Below are 24,169 nucleotides of genomic sequence, written 5' to 3'. Positions count from 1 at the left end.
GACCTTCATTATTTTTGTATTTTAAATCTCATATTTTGTTGTTCCCCTCTCCTGCTTCATTTTGCCTTCCTCCTGCCCTTTCATTTATTCATTTTAAATTTAAATTTTTCCCTGTTTTAGCCTGGTTTTCACTCCTGACTCTTAGTATTCCTTCTCCCTCTATCCTCTCAAAATCACTTTCTTTTCTCTAGAATCTCAAAACTTTCTTTCTTTCTTTTTCTTTCTTATTCTCATTAGTCTTTGCTCATTTGCTGTTGATATTGCTGTGGTGGACCTCTTCCTTCAATTTGGTTCCTATTATTTTCACTATATTTTTTTCAAATTTTATTTAAGCCTAATACTATACTCTTCCCCTTTTCTTACTTCATTCTGCCTCCTTCCCTCCCATACTTTTTTATTATGTAAAATTTCTTTTCTTTCTTTCTTTGCCTTGTTTCTATTCCCTACTCTTATTATTTCTCTTCCTCCAATCCTCTCAAAGTCATTTTTCTTTTGGTTAGTCCTCTTATATCTATTATTCCTTTCTTATAAAGCCTCACTCTCTTTATGCCTTTATTAATATTTGCTCATTTGCTGTTGATAGTGTGGTTGTGGGTTGGGTTATTTTTGCAGATGTGGGTTTGTTTCCTGGTTTGTTTGGTTGTGTTCTGGCAGCACCTGTACAACAGCATACAAGATGTGGTGGGCAGTGTGAATCTCAGTCAGCCAACTGGAGGGACGAACCCAACAAAGAAAAAGTCGACAACATCGAAAACCCAATTACAACCAGAGAGTCCACATAAATGACATAAAGGGCATCCCAAGAGCATTCAGCTCAGGAGATCAAGGAGACTGCACCAATCAGTCCCTTAGGTCTCCTACCACAGAAGTTGACATCATGTAGACAGGAGTCAAAGCAAATCAATATAATATGCAGAAACAAATAAGAAGAATCACCTAAAATGGGGAGACAAAGAAACAATACCCAATCGAAAGGAAAGGAGGAATCTCCAGAAAGAGTGCTAAATGAAATCGAGGCAAGCAAACTATCAGACATTGAGTTCAAAATAATGGTTATATAGATGCTCAAGGAGCTCAGTGAGAACTACAAGGAACTTCAAGGAAGCTACAAGGAACTTACTGGAACTACACCAGTATGAGAAAGGACAGATAAACTATCAATCAAGCCAGGAAGAAATGAAGAATATACTATCTGAATGAAGAATACATTAGAGGAATTAAAACAGATGAAGCAGAAGATCAAATCAACAAACTGGAGAAAAGGTAGGAACAAACTCCCAGCACAGCAACAAAACAAAAAAACAGACTGAAAAAGAACAAAGAGGGATTAAGGGAGCTGCAGGACAACATGAAACATAATAATATTCATATCATGTGGACACCAGAAGGAGAAGAGGAGGAGCATGGGTTAGAAAACCTGTCTGAAAAAGTAATGACAGAAAACTTTCTTAACTTGATGAAGTTAAAAATCACACAAGTCCATGAAGCACAGAGGGTCTCAATCAAATGAACTCAAAGAGGCCCACTCCAAGACCCATAATTAAAATATCATCACTTAAAGACAAGAGATAATCTAAAAGGCAGCAAGGGAGAAACAGCCAGTAATATACAAGGGAGCTCCTATTAGGCTATCAGATGATTTCTCAACAGAAACACTATAGGCTGGAAGGGAGTAGCAAGAAATATTTTAAGTAATTACAAGCAAGGCCCGGCAACCAAGACTACTTTTCCCAGCAAGGCTCTCATTTAAAATGGAAGGTTAAATAAGGAGTTTCCAGACAACAACAACAACAAAAAAAGAAAAACAAAGGCTAAAAGTATACATCTCCACCAGACCAGTATTGCAAGAGATGCTAAAGAGACTGCTTTAAGAAGATGAAGAAAGAGACAGAGAAGTAAATGTAGAAGTAGAAGTAGAGGTAGAGGTAGAGATAGAGATAGAGATGCAGGTACAAAGGGAAAAAATGGCAATGAATAAGTATCTATCAATAATAACCTTAAATGTAAATGGACTAAATGTTCCAATCAAAAGATATAAAGTAGTTGAATGGATAAGAAAACATGACCAATATATATGCTGTCTACAAGAGGCCCACCTCAGAACAAAATATCTACACAGACTGAAAGTGAAGGGTTGGAAAAAAATATTCCAAGCAAACACACATGAAAAAAAGCTAGGGTAGCAATACATATATCAGACAAAATAGATTTCATAACAAAGACCATAAAAAGAGGCAAAGAAAGACACTACCTAATACTTAAGGGAATAATCCATCAGGAAGACATAACCTTTGTACATACACATGCACCCAACACAGGAGCACCTAAATATGTAAAGAAAATCTTGGAGGACTTCAAGAAAGATATTGACAGCATTATACTCATTGTAGGGAATTTTAATACCCTACAATGAAAAATAAACAAATGGGATTACATCAAATTAAAAAGCTTCTGCACAGCTAAAGAAATCATCAAAATGAAAAGGGAATCAACCATATGGGAAAACATATTTGCCAATGACACCTCAGACAAGGGTTTGATCTCCAAAATGTATAAAGAACTCACATGACTCAACACCAGGAAGACAAAAAAACCAATTAAAAAATGGGCAAAGGTCATGAACAGACATTTCTTCAAGGAGGACATACAGAGGGTCCATAGGTATATGAAAAGATGCTCAGTATTGCTGGCCATCAGAAAGGTGCAAATTAAAACCACAATGAAATACCACTTCACACCAGTCAGAATGGCCATCATTAACAAAGCAACAAATGATAAGTGGTGGTGAGTTTGTGGAGAAAAGAGAACCCTAGTGCACTGTTGGTGGGAATGTAGATTGGCACAGACACTATGGAAAACAGTATGGGATTTCCTCAGAAGACTAAAAATGGAACTACCTTTTGGCCCAGCAATTCCACTGCTGGGATTATATCCTAAGAATCCTGAAACAGCAATTCAAAAGAACCCATGCACCCCAATGTTCATAGCAGCACTATTTACAATAGCCAAGTGCTGGAAACAGTCTAAGTGCCTATCAGTAAATGAGTGGATCAAAAGCTGTGGTACATTTACACAATGGAATACTATGAAGCAGAAAGAAAGATGGAACTCCTACCTTTTGCAACAGCATGGATGGAACTAGAGAACATTATGCTAGTGGAATAAGCCAGGCAGTGAAAGAGAAATACCATATGATCTCACCTATAAGTGGAACCTAATCAACAAAACAAACAAAAGAGCAAAACAGAGCTAGAGTCATAGAAACAAGGAACAGACTGACAGTGACCAGAGGTGAGGGGGAGATGGGAATGAAGGTGGCATGAAGGGGAAGGGACTAGTCAAGGAATATGTATGAATGACTCATGGATATGGACAACAGGGTGGGGACTGACTGTGGGAGCAGGGGGTGGGCTGGGTGGAGGAGAGCAAAGGGGGGGAAAATTGGGACAACTGTAATGGAACAATAGTAAAAATATTTAAATTTAGAAAGTATCAATTAATAGGTAAACAAAGAAATGAAAAATCCATGTAAAATACTCAATGCAAAATACATTTCATATATTTATTTAAATATGTAAGTATATATTTATTCATCTCCTTTTTACCCATATCCTCAGAGTTTTTAATGCCTGGGAAGGTGCTTCATATTTCTGTTTGTTATTTGTTTATTATTCTCTTATTTCAAGAACATTGCTCTGCACTTTTGAGAACAAGCCAGACCCCACGCAGTTCCACCACAGAAACGCTGACGGCAGTGAGTATTCTCTCTGCACCCAGAGCTGCCCTACAGAAAACAAAACATCTGGAAACTCCATGATTAACATCCCATTAATATGAAAGGGTTCAAATAAAATCTCCTGCTTAAATTCTAGTTTAAGAACAGATACTTATACATCTGCCCATAAAATGCTACTTGCAATTGTCAAAACTAAACATTTTTATGTACACAGAACAAGCTAAATCCTCATTTTAAGTAAGGCTAATGAGCATGGTGACAGATTCTAGAGTTAGAAAATGAAGAAGAGAGCATTGTTTCTGTTGCTTTAATAATCCTGTCAGAAAATGACCTAGTGACTCTAACACCAGTTGTCTGATACTTGACTGTAAATCTTATAGGTTTACACATAGTGAAGAGTGGTAATTTGGTTGTTTCATTGATTGATTGATTCATTCATTGAACACCTATTTCTTGCATTCTCACTGTGGGCCTGGCAGAAGGTTAGATAAAATCTAGAGACAGACAAATAAGCAAACAGAAGCAAACTCAGAGTCCTTGTCTTATTGTAACTGGTAATCTGTAGTGTAGGGCAGTGGGGTTGGGGGTTGGAAATAAATGTTACTTAAAGAAAGGTAAAATTACAACTGTGATAAATGGTATGAAGGACACATACAATGTTATGGAAATTAAACCTCTACAGGGCAAGAAAAAGCTTCCCTGTGGAATTGAAGACAGAGTCAAGATCTGAAGAAAGGATAAAGTATGAGGAGGCCAAAGGGTAGCTCTGTGGGCAAGTGGAACAAACTGTGAAAGACCATCTGATAGAAAGGAATGTTTATCATTTCAGGAAAGGACAGAGGATCTGGAGCAAAGAAGGCATGGTTTGGGAAAAGGCTTTGGAGAGAGAGAATCCAGATTACATAGGGCTTTGTAGGACAAATGAATGAATTTAGTTTTTCTCAAGAGCTATTGAAAGTCATTGACAGAGTAACAAGATTAGATTTGCACTAGGAAAAGGTTTCTGGCTATTGCCTTTAGCATGGATGGGCTTGAAGAGAAATATGTAGCATGAGATATGTATAAAAAGTTTATAAGCTGTAAACTCAAAAGAAAAATTCATCAAGAATAGAATAAAACACTGGCTGGCATAGCTCAGTGGATTGAGCGTAGGCTGGGAACCAAAGTGTCCCAGGTTCGATTCCCAGCCAGGGTACATTCCTGGGTTGCAGGCCATAACCCCCAGCAACCACACATTGAAATTTTTCTCTCTCTATCTCCCTCCCTTCCCTCTCTAAAAATAAATAAATAAAATTTAAAAAAGAACAGAATAAAACAATACATTGTGATATAAGTATACAATGGATTGCTATGTAATGATGGTAATGAACAAACTATGACTATACACTACAACATAGATGAACTTCATACACATAATGTTAAATGGAAGAAGTCCAATGCAGAAAGGTATATACAGTTTTTTTTTAAAGGTTTTATTTATTTACTTTTAGAGAGAGGGGAAGGGAAGGAGAAAGAGGAGAGAAACATCAATGTATGGTTTCACTCTTGCACCCCCTACTGGGGGCTTGGCCCACAACCCACACATGTGCCCTAGACCGAGAATGGAACTGGAAGCCTCTTGGTTCACAGGCCTGTGCTCAATCCAGTGAGCTACACCAGCCAGGGCACAAAGACACATGCAGTTCGATCCTATCTGCATAAAGTTAAATGCAAACAAAACTAATATTTGGTGTAAGGAGTCAGGACAGTGGTTATACTAGGAGTGAAAAAAATGGAACTAGTGACTAGAAGGGGGCATTAGTGGGCTTTTGCAGTATCTGCAATGCCCTACTTATTAACTTGTGTGGTGGTTAAACAGGTGGTGAACTTGTGATCACGTACTGGGCTTTATATTTATGTTTTGTATAGATTTCAGTGTATGTGTAATGCCACACTGAAAACACATTTAGAAACTAGTGAAAAACAGATTGGTGGCATCTCAGTGAATGGACACAGCGGGATCAGTTGGGAAGCAATGGCAATAGTCCAGGTGGGGGAAGATGATTTCTCCATGAACCCTGCTAGTGTGGTGAAGATGGAAAGGAGCCTTGTTCGAGAGCTATTGTTTAGGAGGGAAAATATACAGGACTTAGTGGTGAATTAGATATGGAGTGTGAGGAATGAGGAGGTGGCAAGAATGATTCCTAGGAACAATTGATTTAGAAAACAAAGAAGCAATCCTCTGTGAGACGGGACAAAGAGAATCTGTGAGGAATAGGATTCGGTAGCAGAGAGGTAAAGGGCCAGCCAAACGCCAGCTGTGAGAAAAGAAGGAAGGGTTGGACTTGTTCAGAGAGGAGTGGAAATTTGAGAAAGTAGCTGTGGAGAGTGGGAGAGTAAGTGGTACAGAGAAGTCTTTTGAAGTCAATCACGAATGTATAGTGAACATTTTACCCTGAAGAGTGACTTGCTCCACCCTCACGCAGCCGTTCTTGTCCAGGCATGAAGAGGACTGGTGATTCGGATCACACATGATTGGAGATTTGCCAGCTGGGTGTGATCAGTATAGTTTTGGAGTAATATGATAACTGAAAGTATGTCAGTAAGAGATTGCGATGAACCTATCTCCATTTTCTATCTTCATCATAAAGAAAGATGATTTTTAATAAGCACCTGTTTTAGAGTTCCCTGGGAATATGGAAATTCACCTGAGAAGGTAAGAAAGGAGATGAGGGAAAGCAGTATGATGAAGGTCATAAGTTTCCAGAATGACCCTCCTCCTCTTCTCTTTGCCATATTCTCCATTGTCACTGCAAACACAGCCACTTATTACCATTTCTTTTTCCTGTTTATTATCTTTCTCTTCACTGTCTTTTTAAAAAAAGATTTGATTTATTCTTAGAGAGAGAAAAGAAGGAAGAAAGGGAGAGAAACGTGATCGGTTGCCTCTCCCACACGCCCTGACCAGGGACTAGACTCATAACCCAGGCATGTGCCCTGACAGGGAATCAAACCGGTGACCTTTTGTTTTGCTGGATGCCGCCCAACCAGCCGACCTATGCTGGTCAGGGTACTTCATTGTCCTTTTTCTCCAAACCCTCTCCTTTCCTCATGTCCTTTTTCCTTTCGCATCATATGGGGGCAAAATAAGCATGAAGTGGGCACACTATTATTGTGGATGGGCACTGGCAGATTTGGGACTGGAGAAAGTAAATTGAGAGGAAGCTTAGTGTTTGAGCTTTACTGACATATCAGTTTATACATAATTCCAGGCTTCAGTAAACACTGGGACCCACTGCAAAGATAGCCACACCATTCACTTCAGTGAGATGCCAATTAGCATTTGGACACTTGGCAAAACTGCTAAGAAAACAGTATTATCTTTGACGTGTCTATTTCTCTTTCTTTGGATATTACCTCATTTATTTATTCATTCAGTCATTCAGGCATTTATTCCACAAACATATATTGAGTAACTACTACCTATACATCAGACACTGGGCTAGTTGTCATTTGGCTACTTACACATGGGGTCTCTCAATCCAAAAGGACCACTCCTCCCCTGAAATTATTCCTCACTCTTCCATGTCCTAATCACAAGCAACGACTTTCTATGGGGTGGTGATTAGATTTTATTTAAGTAACTCATACCAACATATGCATAAATGGTAATAACCATAACACATGCCAAGCTCTCTCTTAAGCACTTTGTAAATATGAATATATTTAATTCTCACCACACTCTACGAGGTCAGGACTATTATTATCTCCACTTAAAAAATGAGAAACCTGAGGCATGGAGAGATTAAGTAACATGCTCACCAGGCAGGTGGCAGAGGCACGACTCAACCCAGGAGTCTCTCAGAGCCTGTGTTTTAATCACCACTTGACAGAACCTCCACCTCGGGCGTGTGGTCAGGAGAGAAGAGCGGCTGCATTCTCACAGGCTCTGCCATGGGCTGGAGTTGAAACTTACTTTCTGCTTTGAAACGATCCTTTTGTTCTTATGGTCAGGAAGGATTCCAGTGGTCATTAGGGTAGGGTTTTCTGTTGGTACTGAATTTTATATAAACATGAAAGAAAGTGAAATTGTACTTACGATTCTCATTTGAGGAAAGATTTCTTTATGGTCATGGGGATTGATAAAAATGAAGGTGTAAAATGTATGGATTACTGGGCCTGTTCTAAGTGACTTTGAGAATGCTGAGAAGGACTCAGAGAGGCAAGAAGAGGAAAGATAAACACAGACACAAAGCCAAATTCTGTGTGAGTCCACTTGGATGAGGTAGCTAGTATGGTGAAATTCATAGAAACAGAAAGTGGTGGTTACCGAGGGGCTAAGGAGTGAGGATGAAGGGGAGTTGTTTTAGGGGCATGGAGTTTCAGATCTGTAAAGTAGAAAAATCCTGGAGATCTGTTTCACGTCAATGGGAATGTCCTTAACACTTCTCAACTATTATGCTATTTTTGTATTCAACTTCTAAGAAGTTGTGTAACACACATGAATGTGTGTTAGGTTGCAGAAAAATATGTATTTGCTTGGATCTACATTAACCTCATTTCTCTAAACCCCACCTATCTGGACTTTGGAAACTTGTCCCACATTGAGCAACAGGCTAGCCTAACCAAGAGGACTTTGGCACTTGCTTCATGAGTCTTTATCAGTCTCGAATTATCATTCTCTGCATATTGCAAAAGGTCCCATTATATTATCTTCCCAATAAAGTGCCATCTGATTATGGGACCTTTATTGCCTCATCCCAATGTAAGTCCTGAAATATTTTTCTAGTGTAAACTTTTCTAGATTTATACATTTACATAATATCTAGACCCAAAACATTTAAATTAAGTTTAACATATTCAATATATGAAAATTAAATATTTGCTGTATAAGCTTGATTCCTATTTTATACAGATTAAACTAATGATAATTAAATGACATTACTAAACAAATGTTATTTAGTGTTTATTTTATTACTTCGTTACTGCATATTCTATTTTATAGGTATTAAATTTCATAAAAACACACAAACTGAATAGTTAATCACCTCATCTCCTACATTGGGTCACAAGTAGTAAGACAGAGTTTATCATTTTAAATGTGTGTTTTGGAAATTTTGTGTATTTACATTTATGTTGCTTTTTTTTTGCTTTTTAGAACTTTCCTACTATAGTTTTCTACATTTTGGATTAACAAAAGAGAGATACTTTTCATTGTACAAAACTGGCTCATTTTACACAATCTGAACTTGAGAAGCTAATGTTGCTCAGGTTTCAACACGACATGCTAATGTATGGGAACACCTGCTGGTGAAGGATGATATAGTCCTACAGACCAATTTTATGGGACCTTGTAATTTAGACTAAGTTGGAGGGCATGAGAATTATGAAGCCCTTAAGTATATATATAGTCAAGGGAATCTGCTTCCGGAAAATGCTTATTCCTTAAACGTTGCAACAGAGTAGTCTAGGGCAAGAAATGCAAGAATTGAGAAGATGCTACAAAACAAATGTCATTTAGATGGGATCACAAGATGTAATAACAATACAGTTGTTTAGTATCGATGTACTAAATGTTTCATGAGGGCTGAGACCAGGTCTGTCTCATTCACTTCTGAGTCCCTAGCACAGTAACTGGTATCTTGAATGTGTCAATAAAAACTTACTGAACCAGCCTGGACATCTTTTCCTCAAAACACGTGAACATTTGCCTTTTCTTTTCCTCCTATAGGGCCACATTCATCATAAAAACAATGTAAAATATAATTTGTGTAATGTCTAAATAAATTTCCTTTTTAGATGATAATATGTACCTGTTTGGTTAACCAAACTTTGAACTAGGTAAAATATAACTTAAACTTTATAGTTAAAAACAGTAACAATGAAACTGACCTAAAACTAATTAAAAGGAAGTTGATGGGGAGTTGCATAGGCTTTGTAATCAAATATTACTAGGTTCAAATTTTCAGCTCCATAGCTTCGTGGCTGTATGAGTTGGACAATTTAATTACTTCCCCTTCTGTCCTTGACTTGCCTCTCATTGTATACGCAATGCTTTGTGCCCACTTGGTGAATAATGGATAGTGCCTAGTGACTTTGTCTCAGACTGAGCACACCTCCTTTTCCTAACTTTCAATGCACTGTGAGCCTGGTGGGACAGGGAACCATATTTATTTATTCCTAGGACCACAGCACAGTGACTGGCATAGGGTGGTACTTATAATAAGTGTGTGTTGAATTAAATAAAGAAAATAAATATTTAAGCATCTCCTTGGTAACTATTGTGCATAGTACTACAAAGAGTTTTGCACCATTCAACTTGTAACTGAGGTGTATGTAGATAGATGCCCAACAGCGTCATTTAAAAATACAGAAATAGGGCATTTTCCAGCACTAGAATTCTTTTGATTAAGACATTCACAAGGAATGTTGAGCTCAAGTAACTGCACATTAGATGGAGACTATATTATGATCTATTCACACACAGACACACTCCAGTTTAGCTACATAGTGGTTTTTTTACCATTTTTCTCATTTGCTGTTATTAATGCAACCCCTGCTTGTAAGTGTAGATAACTGGTTTTGAAAATTTCACATTAAAAGCTGTAAAGTCGTATTTGTACTTGCTCATCAGGAAAGGCACCAACAATGAAGAAGAAATTTGCTTTTAATAAAAATATTTTATACATCCACCTGAAAATTCTCATGTGGTAAACAGTACAAGTCCAACTCTAAAACATATTACACATACCTAAATGTGTATCAGCAGAACTGTAAATACCCTGATTCATGTGAAACTACTTTCCACTTTTAAATGAGGACAATTCTTTGCCCACAAAGTATCAAAGGCCTCCTTTTCAATCAGTGGCTTAATAACTACGACCATTTTGTGCATATATCAGAGATGTGTAACATTCTCTGGATTCAGTTACCAATGTATAAAAAATTTTTCTAGGCTTATGGAATCAAAAAGCTCTTCCAAAGGGATTGAAATGGGCTAAGCCTATTGCCAAATATGAAATTATATTTGGAACCGAAGTCACAGATAAAAACTAGCATGTCCCTTCTACCTTCACTGGCAGAACAAAATTTGACACACAAACCAAATTCCTGTCAAGGGAAAATTATTTTCATTGTAAACAAATGTAAACTTGGGTTGAATTTCAAGATATATGATTCTCTGAGAGATTACTAGAAAGGGATGCTTACACAATATCTTATTTACAAGAACATACACTATTTTAAACTCAGGCTTGGCAGGCACAATGCTACATGCTATAGAAATGTAATGCAAACTTTTCACAGAATGCAACTTATTTTCCAAGTTTAAAAGTTAACCAAAAAATTCACACACAAAAATTCAGGCTTCATAAGCTTGTTGCTTTTTTTGACAGAGAAAACAGAAGTCAATAGTTTGGGCAAATAGATAACATGGTTTAAAAGTAGTTTGGAAAATCCTTTCTTTTTCCTTTCCTCATCTGTTCCTTTTTATACTCAAGGATGGCTACTTAGTTTCTTAATCTTGTTCATGTTTTTTATAAAACATAAGAATAGTGAAATATGGTAAATGGTATATAGTACATAAACAGAAACTCAAATGACAGATATCTTCCCCTCCCAGTTAGAGGCTTGGTCCTGGAAGAAAATAAATAGGCACGAAAAATTTCATGGAAAACATGTTCCTCTTACAATTTTAACATTTACGTTACAGTATGTGTAGTTCTTAGTATAAAATTTTAAACATCCTTGACTCCTGTACATTATAAATAATGAGACTTATTTAGTTCAGATCACTGGTAGAATATATAAATAAGGGTTAATTACAAATCTAATATTTGTTTTGGCATTCTTTTCAAATTTTGAAAACAATATATTAGGTCTTAAATGATTTATTTTTCAAATCATGAAAATTAAGGCATGAAAATCATGTGCATGTTTCAAATAAGGATTTTTTTATTTTCCCTTTATACTTTTAAAAGTTAAGATACTTGCCTCAGATTTTTCCCAATGGCAGTATAAAATGGATAACTGCCAACATAAAAGTTATCATTAATAGACAATTTTCATTAAGTTTAAGTTTTGGTTCCATACATTTATTAAACCTTTGATACCTGACTTGCTTTTCTAAAGAAAGTGGTACTAACTGACAAATGAATAAATGAGTAGCTAACGATACTAAATGAAAAATCTTAGATACACTAATTATGATTTTATATTGCATTCCTTCATATAGTTACACTTACTGATAATTAAAAACATCCTAGTGAGGATAACGAAATTGAACATTTCATGATGTTCTCCTACAGTCATCACGAATGACTTCCAAGTACTCTACCACCTGAAAAGTCTAAGAATCACTGACTTAGCAACTATTATGTTTGTGTCTAATCATTCCCATTTTTTTCTAGCCTATCAACATGGTGTCATAGACAGTAAGAGATGAAAATGCACACCTGTCCTAGCTTTTGTATTTCACACTCCAGGGCACATGAATAGATACGATTTATTTCATATGACTATTCTATACAGATTCTTTCTCATTACGTTCAATAACTATTAAATTTACCTACAACACAATTAATTCCCCTTCCGAATGTTGTCTGTGGAGGTAAATTAATATTCTGAGTGCACAATTGCTGAAAGATTTGCTAACTTTCTTGGCTTTTTTAAACTACAGACCAATTGATGACTTTTCCACTTGGTACTTAATTTCTGTATCTTGTAAACAGTGACTAAACAACACTAACATTACCAGATTTATTTTTTTCAACAGCTCATCTAACTTTTGATATTATGGCCCAGTCAGATTTTAAGGATAATATGTAGTGGAAAGAGCACTGAACAAGGGGTTCAGGGGAACTACATTTCATCCCTGGATCTGTTCCTAAATAAACTGCATAATGAAGGCAAGTCTAAGTGTCAATTTCTTCAAAGCAAACTAGGAAAAATAATATCTGTCTCAAAAGGTTGCCACAAGGATGAAATGAAATGATGTGGGAATTATAGAGTATTATTCCACTAGTCGTTATTACTATTGGGATTTAGAGAATCCCTATATTCTATTATAATATTGCTATCTTAAAAATGTGGTAGACTTCCCTTTGTGCACAAAACCAAGTATTTCTGGGCAGAAGTTGTAATAGATAATGCTGCCAAGTAAAGTAACAGGCTGAAACAAACATTGCTTGGATATTGCTTTTCTGTATTGGCAATTTTCTTTTTAAAATGAAAGAACTTATTAACAAATATGTAAGAGTTTCATTAAAACTAATTTGGTATGTGCCCACACTAAGACAGTCAAAACTTAAAGTTAAAAATATGGCATTTTATGCATAGACAGCCATGCTTCTTCCTTTCAACCACTGCCATTCAAATAATTTTTTCATATTGAAATTATTCATCAAACTGTCAGCTATCTTGTATACAGGCTTAGCTGACTACCAGCAATGATGAACCTAAATTCTAGCTATTAAACCTAATAACCACAAACTGACTGAAATGTCACTCAAACTTCTCATTTTATGCACCTGATTTCAACCCAAATGCTGCCCTTAAGTTGTGTTCTGAAGATCTCGCCCGTATTTGGTACGAACTTCAGACACATCACATACAAACATAGTAAACTGGCATTCTTCATGAATTCACCCAGAACATCCTGTTTTACAGGTGAATTAGGCTTTCACCAGGAATTAGTACAAGCCATAATGACTAATCTTACATAATGCATTTGTTCAGTTTCTTGTTAAAAGTCAGATTATATATTTCCTTGATGCTAAAATCTTATAAAATATTTCTTGCTGCTGTATTCTTTGTGCTTAGCTTAACACAATGCATGCAGTACAACAGGGTCTCTGAGCCTTTACCTAAAAATTAACTCTTAAAGCATGTCAAAGCAAATTGGGATGTTTCATCTTCATTTTTTATTGTTTTCAGCACTGAGTCTTCACCCAAAATTTTACATAGTTCATCGAGTCTCTGCTGCATTTTAGGAATTCCAGCTAGCTGAGATTCTAGCTTTTGTTTTTCTTCACTCAGTGTTAAACGGATTGCAGTATCCAATTGTTCAAAGCGCCAACCTCCTTCACCATCAAACTGTAATAAATGAGTATGGTATTTCCTGCATAATCAAAGTAAAATAATATTAGCCATAATTGTGAAAAGCCATTTTAGTTATAGGTTTACCATTCTCACTGATTTCCAAAAGTAAATTTTAAGTAAGATGCCCATTCTACATTTGATTTTCAAAAATCCTTCAAAAGGTTCAGTTTTGTGATTTTCTTTTACTACAAAAGTCATTCATGTCTAGGAAATTCTATTGCTTATGTTAAATTTATTTCATATTATGAATGTATATGAATTGCAACATGCTGTTGCATCTGTTTAATTTATCTTCATAACACAGTATGACTCCTGAATCAAGGGATACTGAGAATGGGAATAAGAAAAGAAAGATGAGGGGAAAAAGTAAATATTCTAAAGTTTGTACAGAGAAAACTGAAAAAAAAAAAGGAAATATAATACCAATTTGTCAATACACCATCCTTTAGGAATGACTTGTTCTATGTAAGTAAACATTTTTCAATTATTAAAATTTTAAAGCATTCTTAAAAAGGAACTCTTTAATACAAATCTTTTAAAAATACTTCTATGCCTCCATATAAATTAATTTCTTTTCTCATGGCTCAGGTTCACAATTAGGAACTTCAGAGAGGTATAGAGATGATTTTTTTAAATGAGGCAGCAGACCATTTATCTTCTCCTAAAGGTAGGCTGAGGCCACCAGTCTCTGGGATTTGCGGGGGATGAGTGGAGAGAGTAATGCTGGCAGAGTTGGCCTCACACAGCTGAGTCATTGAATGTTATCACTGTGCTGACATGGCCCGTGTTCTCATGTCTCCTGAGTTTTTCTGTCTTTCCCCTATAGTTTTTCTCTTTTCTTATTCCTCTCTAAGCTCTCATCATTATTTACTATTAGTTCATTATTTACTAGGATCAGTGGGCTTATTTTAGTAGCTTTTATGTTTTTTAATTGTTATGATTCATATACCATAAAGTTATCCTCTTAAAGCGTAAGGTTAGTGATTCTTAGTATATTCACAAGCTCATGCAACTATTACCACTATCCAATACCAGAATATTTTATTCACCTTCAAAATGAACCCCATACCCATTAGTATATGGGGTTCATACCTTCCTCATTTCCCCTTCTGCACAGTCCCTGCCAATCACTGATCTCCTTTCTCTCTATGGATTTGCCTATTCTGGACATTTCATATATATGGAATCATATAATATGTGCCTTTTTATGATTGGCTTCCTGTATTTGACAAAACGATTTCAAAATTCATAGAGCAGTAACATGTAAAATACTTCATTAGTTTTTATGGTTGAATCACATTCTATTGTATGATATTACATATTTTATTTATTCATCAACTGATAGACATTTGGGTTTCATCCCATTTTGATGGAATGGTTTTAACATGCTGTAAGATGAGAAAAATAAGCCAGGTTAAACTATGTCTAAAAGACTAAAATCACTTTCAAGCTCAAGGTTTGAAGTTCAAGTGTTTGATAACACATGACAGTGATTAATGATCTTTTTTATATGCTTTTGACCATCTATTGTATTTAGGTTTTTTAGTTTTTAAACATTTGACCTCCCAACAGGTTGGACCTCACAAAAATTAAATTGAAACAATGTATTTCTATGTCAAGGAGGAAAATGTGAAAATGCTGCTATTAAAATATGACAGCCAAAACAAAAGTAATAGAAAGACAAAAAGAATGTCATATGAAAAAGAGAAATAATGGTAAAAGTATAATTTTGTTTATTTCATTTAAACTCTTCTTGGGCCTTGCTAACTTTGGACCCAAGTGTATCACTTTGGTTGGGGAGTCTACAGGGGAGATTACACATGTGTAGGGGCAGAGAGTTCATGGGACACTTCTGTACCTTCTGTACCTTCATGGGTACCTTCTGTGCCTAAAATTGCTCTAAAATATAAAGTCTTAAAAACAACAACAATCTATCTGTTCCTTTAATGAGAAAAAATGACCAACTGCTTTTAATGACTCTTTAGACTACTTACATAAGGAACTAAGTGACGGCGTAGCAAAATGCACCACTGACAGACATCACAAAACACCAGCACTAAGAGGGGACTCCATGTTATCCCAACATGAGATCAATTAGGAAGCGTGTCAGTAAATGATGAATTCATATCAGAAAGGGTTCAAGAGACTTTCTGATTTGTTTCTATGGCATTCCTGATTCTTTACAGTTGTGATAATTAGACTACTATTATGAGGCTTAAAGAAACTGAGCCTGGAACAGAATAGGTGCTGAATCTCCATTAGTAACTATTATGATGATCAAATCAATGGACAAGTATAGGGATTTTAGACATGGCATTATTTTTTAAAATCTATTTATTTTTAAAGATTTATTTGTTTTTAGACAGAAGGGAGGGAGGGAGACACATCTATAACATCTATCTGTGTTATAGATAGAAACACCGATGTAAGAGACAAACATCAATCAGTTGCTTCTCATATGTGCCCCAACCAGGGACCGAAGCCGCAACTCAAGCATGTGCCCTGACTGGGAATTCAACTGGTGCCCTTAGAGTTTCCGGATGACACCCAACCAACTGAGCCACACTAGTTAGGACAAAATGGCATTATTTTTCTTTCAAATGGGACATCCCATTAGGTTTTTATGAGATACTATTTATAAAACATTGTCATTTACTTTACCTTAAAAAATAAACCAAAAAAAGCTTTTTTTCTCCTGTGTTTCTTTCAATTTATTTGAGGTAATATCTATTTTGGTATTTTTCCTGGATTTTGAAAAACAAACTAAAAGGATGATATAAACTCATGTAAATATAGGGGTGGACAAAAGTAGGTTTATAACTGTTTGTATGGAAATGGACAACAGTGTGGGGATTGACTGTGGGAGTCGGGGGTGGGTTAGGCAGAGGGAGGCAAAGGGCAAAAATCTTGTGATAACTGTAATAGAACAACAATAAATTTTTTAAAAAAGAAACATATGCAGGTTATGATTATTAAATAGGTTTATTAACTCAGAAGGATACACTGTGTTTCATGTACTTACAACTGTAAACCTACTTTTGCCCACCTTTGTATATTCTTTCCCAGTATATGCTATAGAGTTACGAATAGTTTCAGTATAAGAAAGTCATCAAGTTTTTCTACTTCTTTTAGGGATTACTGGAATGTGGTGATAGTTTTTAAACAGCACATTAAGTTTGGGGTATCTGAACTACTAGTGTCAACTTAACAAACTACAGGTAGAAAATAGTAAAATGTCCTATCCTCCATAGTCAAAAGTTTAGAAAAGTTATTCTTTAAGAAACATAAGGAAAACTATCTATCACAGATTTGCATGGGAAAGACTTACCAAAGAGAAGGCCTGTGTGTTATAGATAGTAAGGAAATTCCGGCCGCCTTTGCAGCCTGAAATATCTTCCCTTCGACATCAATACTGACAGCACTGGTACATTCATCCAGTAATGCATATTTTGGTCTTTAAAAAATAAACACAAATACATCAATGATTTTCCTATTTGAATGATATGTCTTTGTTTGAACAATGTGAATTGTGATGTTAACTTTAAAGGAGCAAAAGAGTCTGTGACATTTATTAAAGGTGGTAAATGATTAAAACAAAAGAGCAGTTATTCCCCCTTTTTGGACTAGAATATGATATTTTTCTTACATTTTAAGTAGATTTTCTGAAGCCTGCCCACAATACAATAAGCTTTGTTGTTGTGCAGAATCATAAATATGAGGCATAAGGAAGGTAAGGCCAGTCACTGCGGGCACTTCCTGCAGAAGGCACATTCATTCTTGGTGACGAGGTTCTGGCTAATTACATGAAAAATACATTATGGTAGCTAATTATCAAACAAGCCACAGTATTGTTAGAAAGAGATTCACTAAGAAGGTAATTTTATCAACAATGTGGATACCTAATCCCTATTAATGGAACTCACTGCTGTAAGATTCTGCAAAAGCATGCTTACTCTGACAAGGTTAGAAAGGTATTTAACGTGGTAACACTGTGACCATGCCTCACAATCAGATTCTTAGGGGAGAGTACCAGCAAATGTTTTTCTGATTGTACTCAACAGTTTTGACTTTCTAGCTCAGTTTTTACTCTGGAAGTGACTTTCTACTTCCACAGAGGTACCTATTACTCGCCACCATTTCCTTCTGTTTAGCCTCTTCCTTTCATTTTACCCCCCACTTTTATAGTTCTTTTTTCCTTTACCTATCTTCTTTCAAGGTCTGGGCTGTAGGTATGTATTTGGTATTCAGCAATATGTGATTTAGCTTTGTTAATAGGACCAAAGGTCAATTTATGTGCTGTTATTTATTATTTACTTCAGGGTAAATAATAAATTTACTGCTTGAAAAGCAGTATCAAGTATTTACCAGGACATTTTCCACCATGAAGATAATCAGGTTTTTTTTTAAATAAATGACAATGAAAAGATACATATTGAAACCACTGGTAATTTCTCATTCTGCATAAACAATTACTTAGCATTGTAAGTAGCTTTTCTATGATAGATTTACTTTTTAATAAGATCCTGTTACCTATTTGGGGCTGAGGTGGGGGTGGGAGGTGGGGAGTGGTGAAGGCTAATGGGTCCTGGAGTCCAGTCACCTTTAAGACCCTATTTGACTTTAATAACTGCTCTCTGAGCAAAGAACCAAAAGGTCACTGCAGGTTCCTTATGACATCGACAAATGCAGTTTTGCTGCTTGGCTTTTGGTTACTGTTCCGGTTTAATATTAAGCGTTACTTCTTTGTCTCAGAGTTGATCACTGCTTTATGGATAATTTATTTTTAAGTGGAAGAGAGGAAACAGAAAAAGAAGTGTAAGAGAGAGTGTTGGCTTCCAGTTATAAAATAAGTCATGAGGATGTAATGGACAGCATGAGAAGGAAAGTTGATAGCATCGTAGTAACTATGTGTGTTGACAGATGGTTATTAGGCTTGTTGTTTTGATCACTTTGTAAGGTATATGAGTATTAAATCACTATGTTGTAAACCTGAAACTAATAAAATACTATGTGTTGATTATAATTTAAAAATAAATTATTTTTTAAAAAGAATTAATGAAATTAAAAAAGAGAGGTTTGGACAAAATTTTTTTTGTAAATCTCTCTAGTAATTAGGTTATATATTGTATCATTTCTAATTTTTCAAAATGCTTTGAGCTAAACAGAGAAGATGCCATTTTAGAATGAGAAAGAAGTATGTATCTCACACTCTGTTGTCATAGCAACCCCTAGCCTAGCAGATGTAAGACAAATTGCACACTTTTGTTTCCTTGGCATGATGGGTGTGTGTATGTGTACTTAAATATAGTAGGCAATAGCTGGAATCTGGGACTGATAAAACTAAATAAAACGTTACATAATATGGCTTCTCAGATTTTCCTTCCTCTTTCTTTTGGTCTATCACCAGACAAGTGAGCCTTCTAGAAGATGTAGTCTATGCCTGTTAAGATAGGACTACACTGATCATTCTTTTAACATTAAAAATCCTCTCAAAAAGAGTATACAATTGTGATATGTAATAGTCTCTGCCAAAGTTGTCCATTTTAGCAAGCTCAAGTCTTCCATTTTGCAATTCAAATCTTTTTATTGGTCCTTTAAGGATGAGGGGAGGCAGTTTCTCATTATACTTTGCCTTCACTGGGTTTAATATTTCCATTTAATTTTATTTGTCTCAATAGATTCTTCTTTTCAACAACTTCATCATCTTCATGATCACTAAATTTTCTTTCTGCTGGTGTACTTGTATCTTTATTCAATCTTACATTATATCCAAAATATTACAGATACACAAGTATCAACTATTTATTTCAAGTTATGGGTACCTGAAATCTCTTTGGGTTGTCATCTTTCATTAAGGCCTCCTGGTCTTTATTACATAGTTTATTTTATTAACAAACTGATGCGGTGAGAAATTTGTGGTCACATTTTACATTCCATCATATTGCATTTCACCAACTATGCTGGTGATCATATTACTGAATATTTATGGACAGGGCTCAGAAAGATTCAGGGTGATGATAGTGGGTAACAGCTGGTTATAAATGTCAAACCATAAAGTTTACACCTGAATCTTATCACACCATCTGAGAAAGGGGTATTACAAAATACACTTCACTGAAAATTCTAAGTTAGCAAATTTTGGTTCATATTTTTTTGTTTGCTATATTCTTAAACTAACCACGTACATTATTACAAATGCCATGCTATTCACACAGTAATTTTTCCCATCAAAAATTCCAGCTAGACACAAAGTTAAACATACTGTCTGATTTAATTTATATGAAGTTGTAAGACAGAAAGAACTAATTTATGATGATAGAAATCAAAACAGAAATTATCTATGGAGGAATCTGATTGAAAATGGGAATGAGGGACTTTCTAGGGTGATAGAGAAGTTATCTTAACTGAGGTATTGGCTACATAATGTATTATACATTTAGCGGAAGTCATTGAATTGTATACACTTAAAGTCTGTGCGTTAGGTACATAAAAACTTACATTAATAATACTAACTTTAAAAAAAACCCTGGGTAAATATTACATAATAATACACATAAAAGAGAGATATAAATTTTAATATACTTTATGAAAATAGTTACATTAAAAAATCAAGATGATGATCAACTTTTGTGTAGCAAGACTGAGAAGAAACTATTCCAAGATTTTAAGTGCTATAGTTAATAGCAGATTTTTTCTTTTTTTATTGATCTAAATTTTCTACTTTTATGAAATCAATGTATAATTATATTTTAATGGGTTTGTTTAAATGCTATGTGCTTTTCTCAATGATAAACTCAGAATATGAACCAGGTATTTGATGACTTTAAATAATTAATATCAACTTTATTAGGTACAATTATCATACGGTATTATATAAGAAAATGTTCTAATAGTTCAGAGATTGATAACAAAGTATAAGGGAAAAAATATCACAATATTTGGGATTCACTTTAGAATGTTTAAAAAAATAGAGAAATTAAATGTGGCAGAATGTTAGACTTATTGAATCAGTATGATGGGAATATGGAGTTTATCTTAAAATTTCCTCTTGTTTTTTTAGGTTTTGATGTTTTTCCACAATAAAAAGTTTTTCTTTTTTTTAATAAATGGTAACCAACTAGCTATCAAATGAGGGCCAACTATGTGCTAAGTGTTTAGTGAGGCTTATTTGATATATTTTACTCTCTTAGCAGCTTTTTAAAGTTCCCTACAAAAGTATTAATGCTTCCACTGTAACTGCTTCAGGAGCATTGTATCTGCCCCAGTTTATGGTCCATTCATGCATTCATGGATGTGATTCTCAGTCCTTTTTGACTAAGACATAAGTACTAAAAGTGAGTAACACTTTTTTCTGAAAACCTCCTGCTCTGCATTCCACTCAGGTTCTCATTGCCAGAAGCCTAAGATAAAAAAGTGGGGTGTGGAGAGCAAGAGAGAGATTGATTTTTTTCAGAGAAGACTGGGAGAGACAAGAGGAATAAATCAGAACAGCTTTGCTTTTTCTTTCTAATGTCCTGTGCCTGGTATCTTTCAACTCCAAAGGTTATAAATCTGAAGCTTGTTACAAATAAAAAAGTTTTATCAAGAGAGATGATTCTCTGAACCCCTCTTTATCTGAGTTCATTAAGACCTATGCTAGCTAGCACCCTTTTCCATTGGCTCTGTCTCTGATTTTTGAGGAGGACAGCCTTACTAAACTTATTAGGCTGCTGTGTGGTTGAAAAGGTAATTTAGTTTGAATTTAACAATTTAATTCAGAATGTGTAGCTACTATGTTCACAACAGTATGATAGTGGTTATGTATTCCCAATTTAAAATGAACACTAATCCTACTTCCAAACTTAGAATACATAAAAATTTAATTTTTTCATCTAACATCAGTCACATAAAAGAAATAGAAGAAAGACTTAGAAATTTCTGTCACATTACAAAAACAACTTAACAATGTTTAACTGTAAAGGCTAAGTGTTCACTTTTCAGTAAAATGTTTCTGACCTAAAGATGAGGACACGGCGGAATCTTGTCAAAGGGTCTTGGGTCACAACGGTGAGATTGTAGTTTCCTGAGAACAGCGCACTTACCTATGGTAAAACATGCGAGCCATGCCCATTCTCTGCTTCTCCCCTCCTGATAGGACATCTTTCCAGTCCAAAACAGCATCCCAACCTTAAAAAATATAAAGACACATATTTTATAAAGCATTTGTTTAATTCTTACAGTTTTTACAATTTGGACAAGTGACTTTGGCAAGTTTGAGTGATTTACACAAAGAACCAGGTATTTTACAGAAAGTATGCCTGGATAAACTAGAGAGCCTCGTGTATAAGCATATTGTTTTAGATATGCTATTTTTTAATGGTAATACCTTTGACTGACAAGTCATCTTCTAAGAATCCTAAATGCTGACACACAATTTGTTTCAGAATATCTCTAAAGGGTTGATGTAGTTATACTAATTTTGCAGGCTTTGCGGGGAAAGACCAACAGACTTGCAAAGGCCTATTGCAAGTCTTCAAAGGGTAAGACAGGAACTAACTTAAATGGCTCCCATGTGCCATTTAAGTGTATGAGTTTCCTCATTATATATTCTGCAACCACATGAAGTAGATATTATTAGTTGCATTTTATAGATGGATAAACTGAAACTCATGGAAAAACTGACGTGTCTAATTTTACACAGCTAGATATCAGAGCTGTGACTTATATGTAGATCTGTCTTCATGCTTTTACAGTTTATTTATACCATCTCTTACAGCTCTTAATTACTGACTGTTGGATATGTATTCCAAAACCAATGCTCTATTTTTAAAAAATAGGTCAGATCTATATATACTAATTTAGAAATGTCTCCAGAATATATTTTATATGAAAAACTAAATTGCAGAATTGTGTGTGTCATTTTCCTTCTAGGAAATTTCTATCTATTTAAAACCATATCCTTATTATTTTATATTAGGAAACAAACCTCAAAATGCCATCTGATTTGAAGTTCTTGCATCTAGTGAAAACTACTGAAATAACATTTTTCTTTATGGCTGAATTACATGGCATTTATGAAACATAAATGAGGATTTGAAAATTAAGCTCAGATTTCTACACGGTAGAGAAATATTCTGGGCTTATAAGAAATCCCCCTTCCAATTGAGAAGACAAGAGAGAAGTATTTGGGTTGAAGAAAATTTTGGCTTTACATATTAAAATAAATCATGTCTTTTGTTTCACTAAATCCAAAGGTTTTAGCAGGCAATACTGCTTAATCTCAGAACCTAAATCAGAACCCTAAGCCATATTATTACCTCTGATGTGCTGAGTGAAGGAGACTAAGACAGATGAAAAGAAAATGGTTTTCCTGCATCCTAAAGATGCACAAACTGATTTGGTTCATGACCATTTGTTAACACTTCTACTTTCTACTTTGTAACCTCTTTGATGGGATGAAACATAGCTTTTAATTCCATCTTTTAGCAAAGCATTTCTCTAAGCAAAATATTAGGTAGTCTAAACAGAACTCCAGCAGGCTTCTTCTAAAGTAAGTGATGACCTTGCAAATGGAAGTGCTTTCTTGCTTTACTTAAAAACATATCACATATTTTAAGGATTGAGCAAGTAATGCGTGTTTCCTTGGAATTTTTTGATGTGTCAGGATATAACAATTCTTACTAGTGTCCAGGAAGCTGGGGGATAACATAGCACAGTGTCCCAGCATAGTACAGAACATTGCTTTCAAGTAAGGTCTGTGTTTGAATCTCTGTCTTACCACTTGCTATAGGCCCCTGGGGAATATACCGAACTTCAGAATTTCACCAGTGTAAAAAGGTTAGTAAAACTCACATCATTGGGAAATTATAAATTTTAAATAAGTTGACAATGTAAATTGCTTCATGTTATATTCTGCATAGTAAGCACTCAATAACTGTAACAATTACTATTACATTATTAAAGTTGGAACATCTTATAAGCAGTTCTAGAACTTCTTGCTGACTTCTGAAAAATAAAATATCCCACATTTATCAAACACTTCTGCTTGGATTATTGGGCATCAGACTTATCCAAAATAACTTACCCAAGACTAACAGGCAGCACACACTGTGGCGGTGTTTTAAAATGGGGAAGGAGCTGACCATGTGAAACAAAGACAACCCGCTCTCCACATCTGTAGCGTTTATACATAATGGTGTTACAAACCCCATGAAAACAAATATAGTAGCACCGCCCTTGTCTGCATTTGCTTTTTGTAAGGATCAAATAAATTAATATACGTGAAAATTCTATGTAAAATATCAAATATCACCCAAAGGCAAAATACTACAGTATCGATATTATAACTAGTAAATAGTACCATTAGCTACTAATCCT

At 35.2% G+C, this 24,169-nt stretch overlaps 1 protein-coding gene across 1 annotated transcript in view; it reads right to left on the bottom strand.

The window, feature by feature from the left end:
• Positions 1 to 10,364: 10,364 nt before the first annotated feature.
• The window catches only part of ABCD2 (ATP binding cassette subfamily D member 2), a 54,440-nt gene continuing 40,635 nt past the window's right edge, over positions 10,365 to 24,169 (bottom strand). Inside the window, exons 8-10 of the mRNA XM_028533468.2 lie at positions 21,895 to 21,979; positions 17,142 to 17,267; positions 10,365 to 13,832 (exon numbers count right to left, since the gene is read on the bottom strand). Of these exons, the coding sequence (XP_028389269.1) occupies positions 13,586 to 13,832; positions 17,142 to 17,267; positions 21,895 to 21,979 (458 nt within the window). The 3' untranslated portion in view covers positions 10,365 to 13,585. The remainder of the gene's footprint in view (positions 13,833 to 17,141; positions 17,268 to 21,894; positions 21,980 to 24,169) is intronic.

The sequence above is a fragment of the Phyllostomus discolor genome, chromosome 2 (assembly GCF_004126475.2).
Source record: "Phyllostomus discolor isolate MPI-MPIP mPhyDis1 chromosome 2, mPhyDis1.pri.v3, whole genome shotgun sequence".
NCBI lineage: Eukaryota > Metazoa > Chordata > Mammalia > Chiroptera > Phyllostomidae > Phyllostomus > Phyllostomus discolor.
This window is presented reverse-complemented; position numbering and strand designations above follow the sequence as displayed.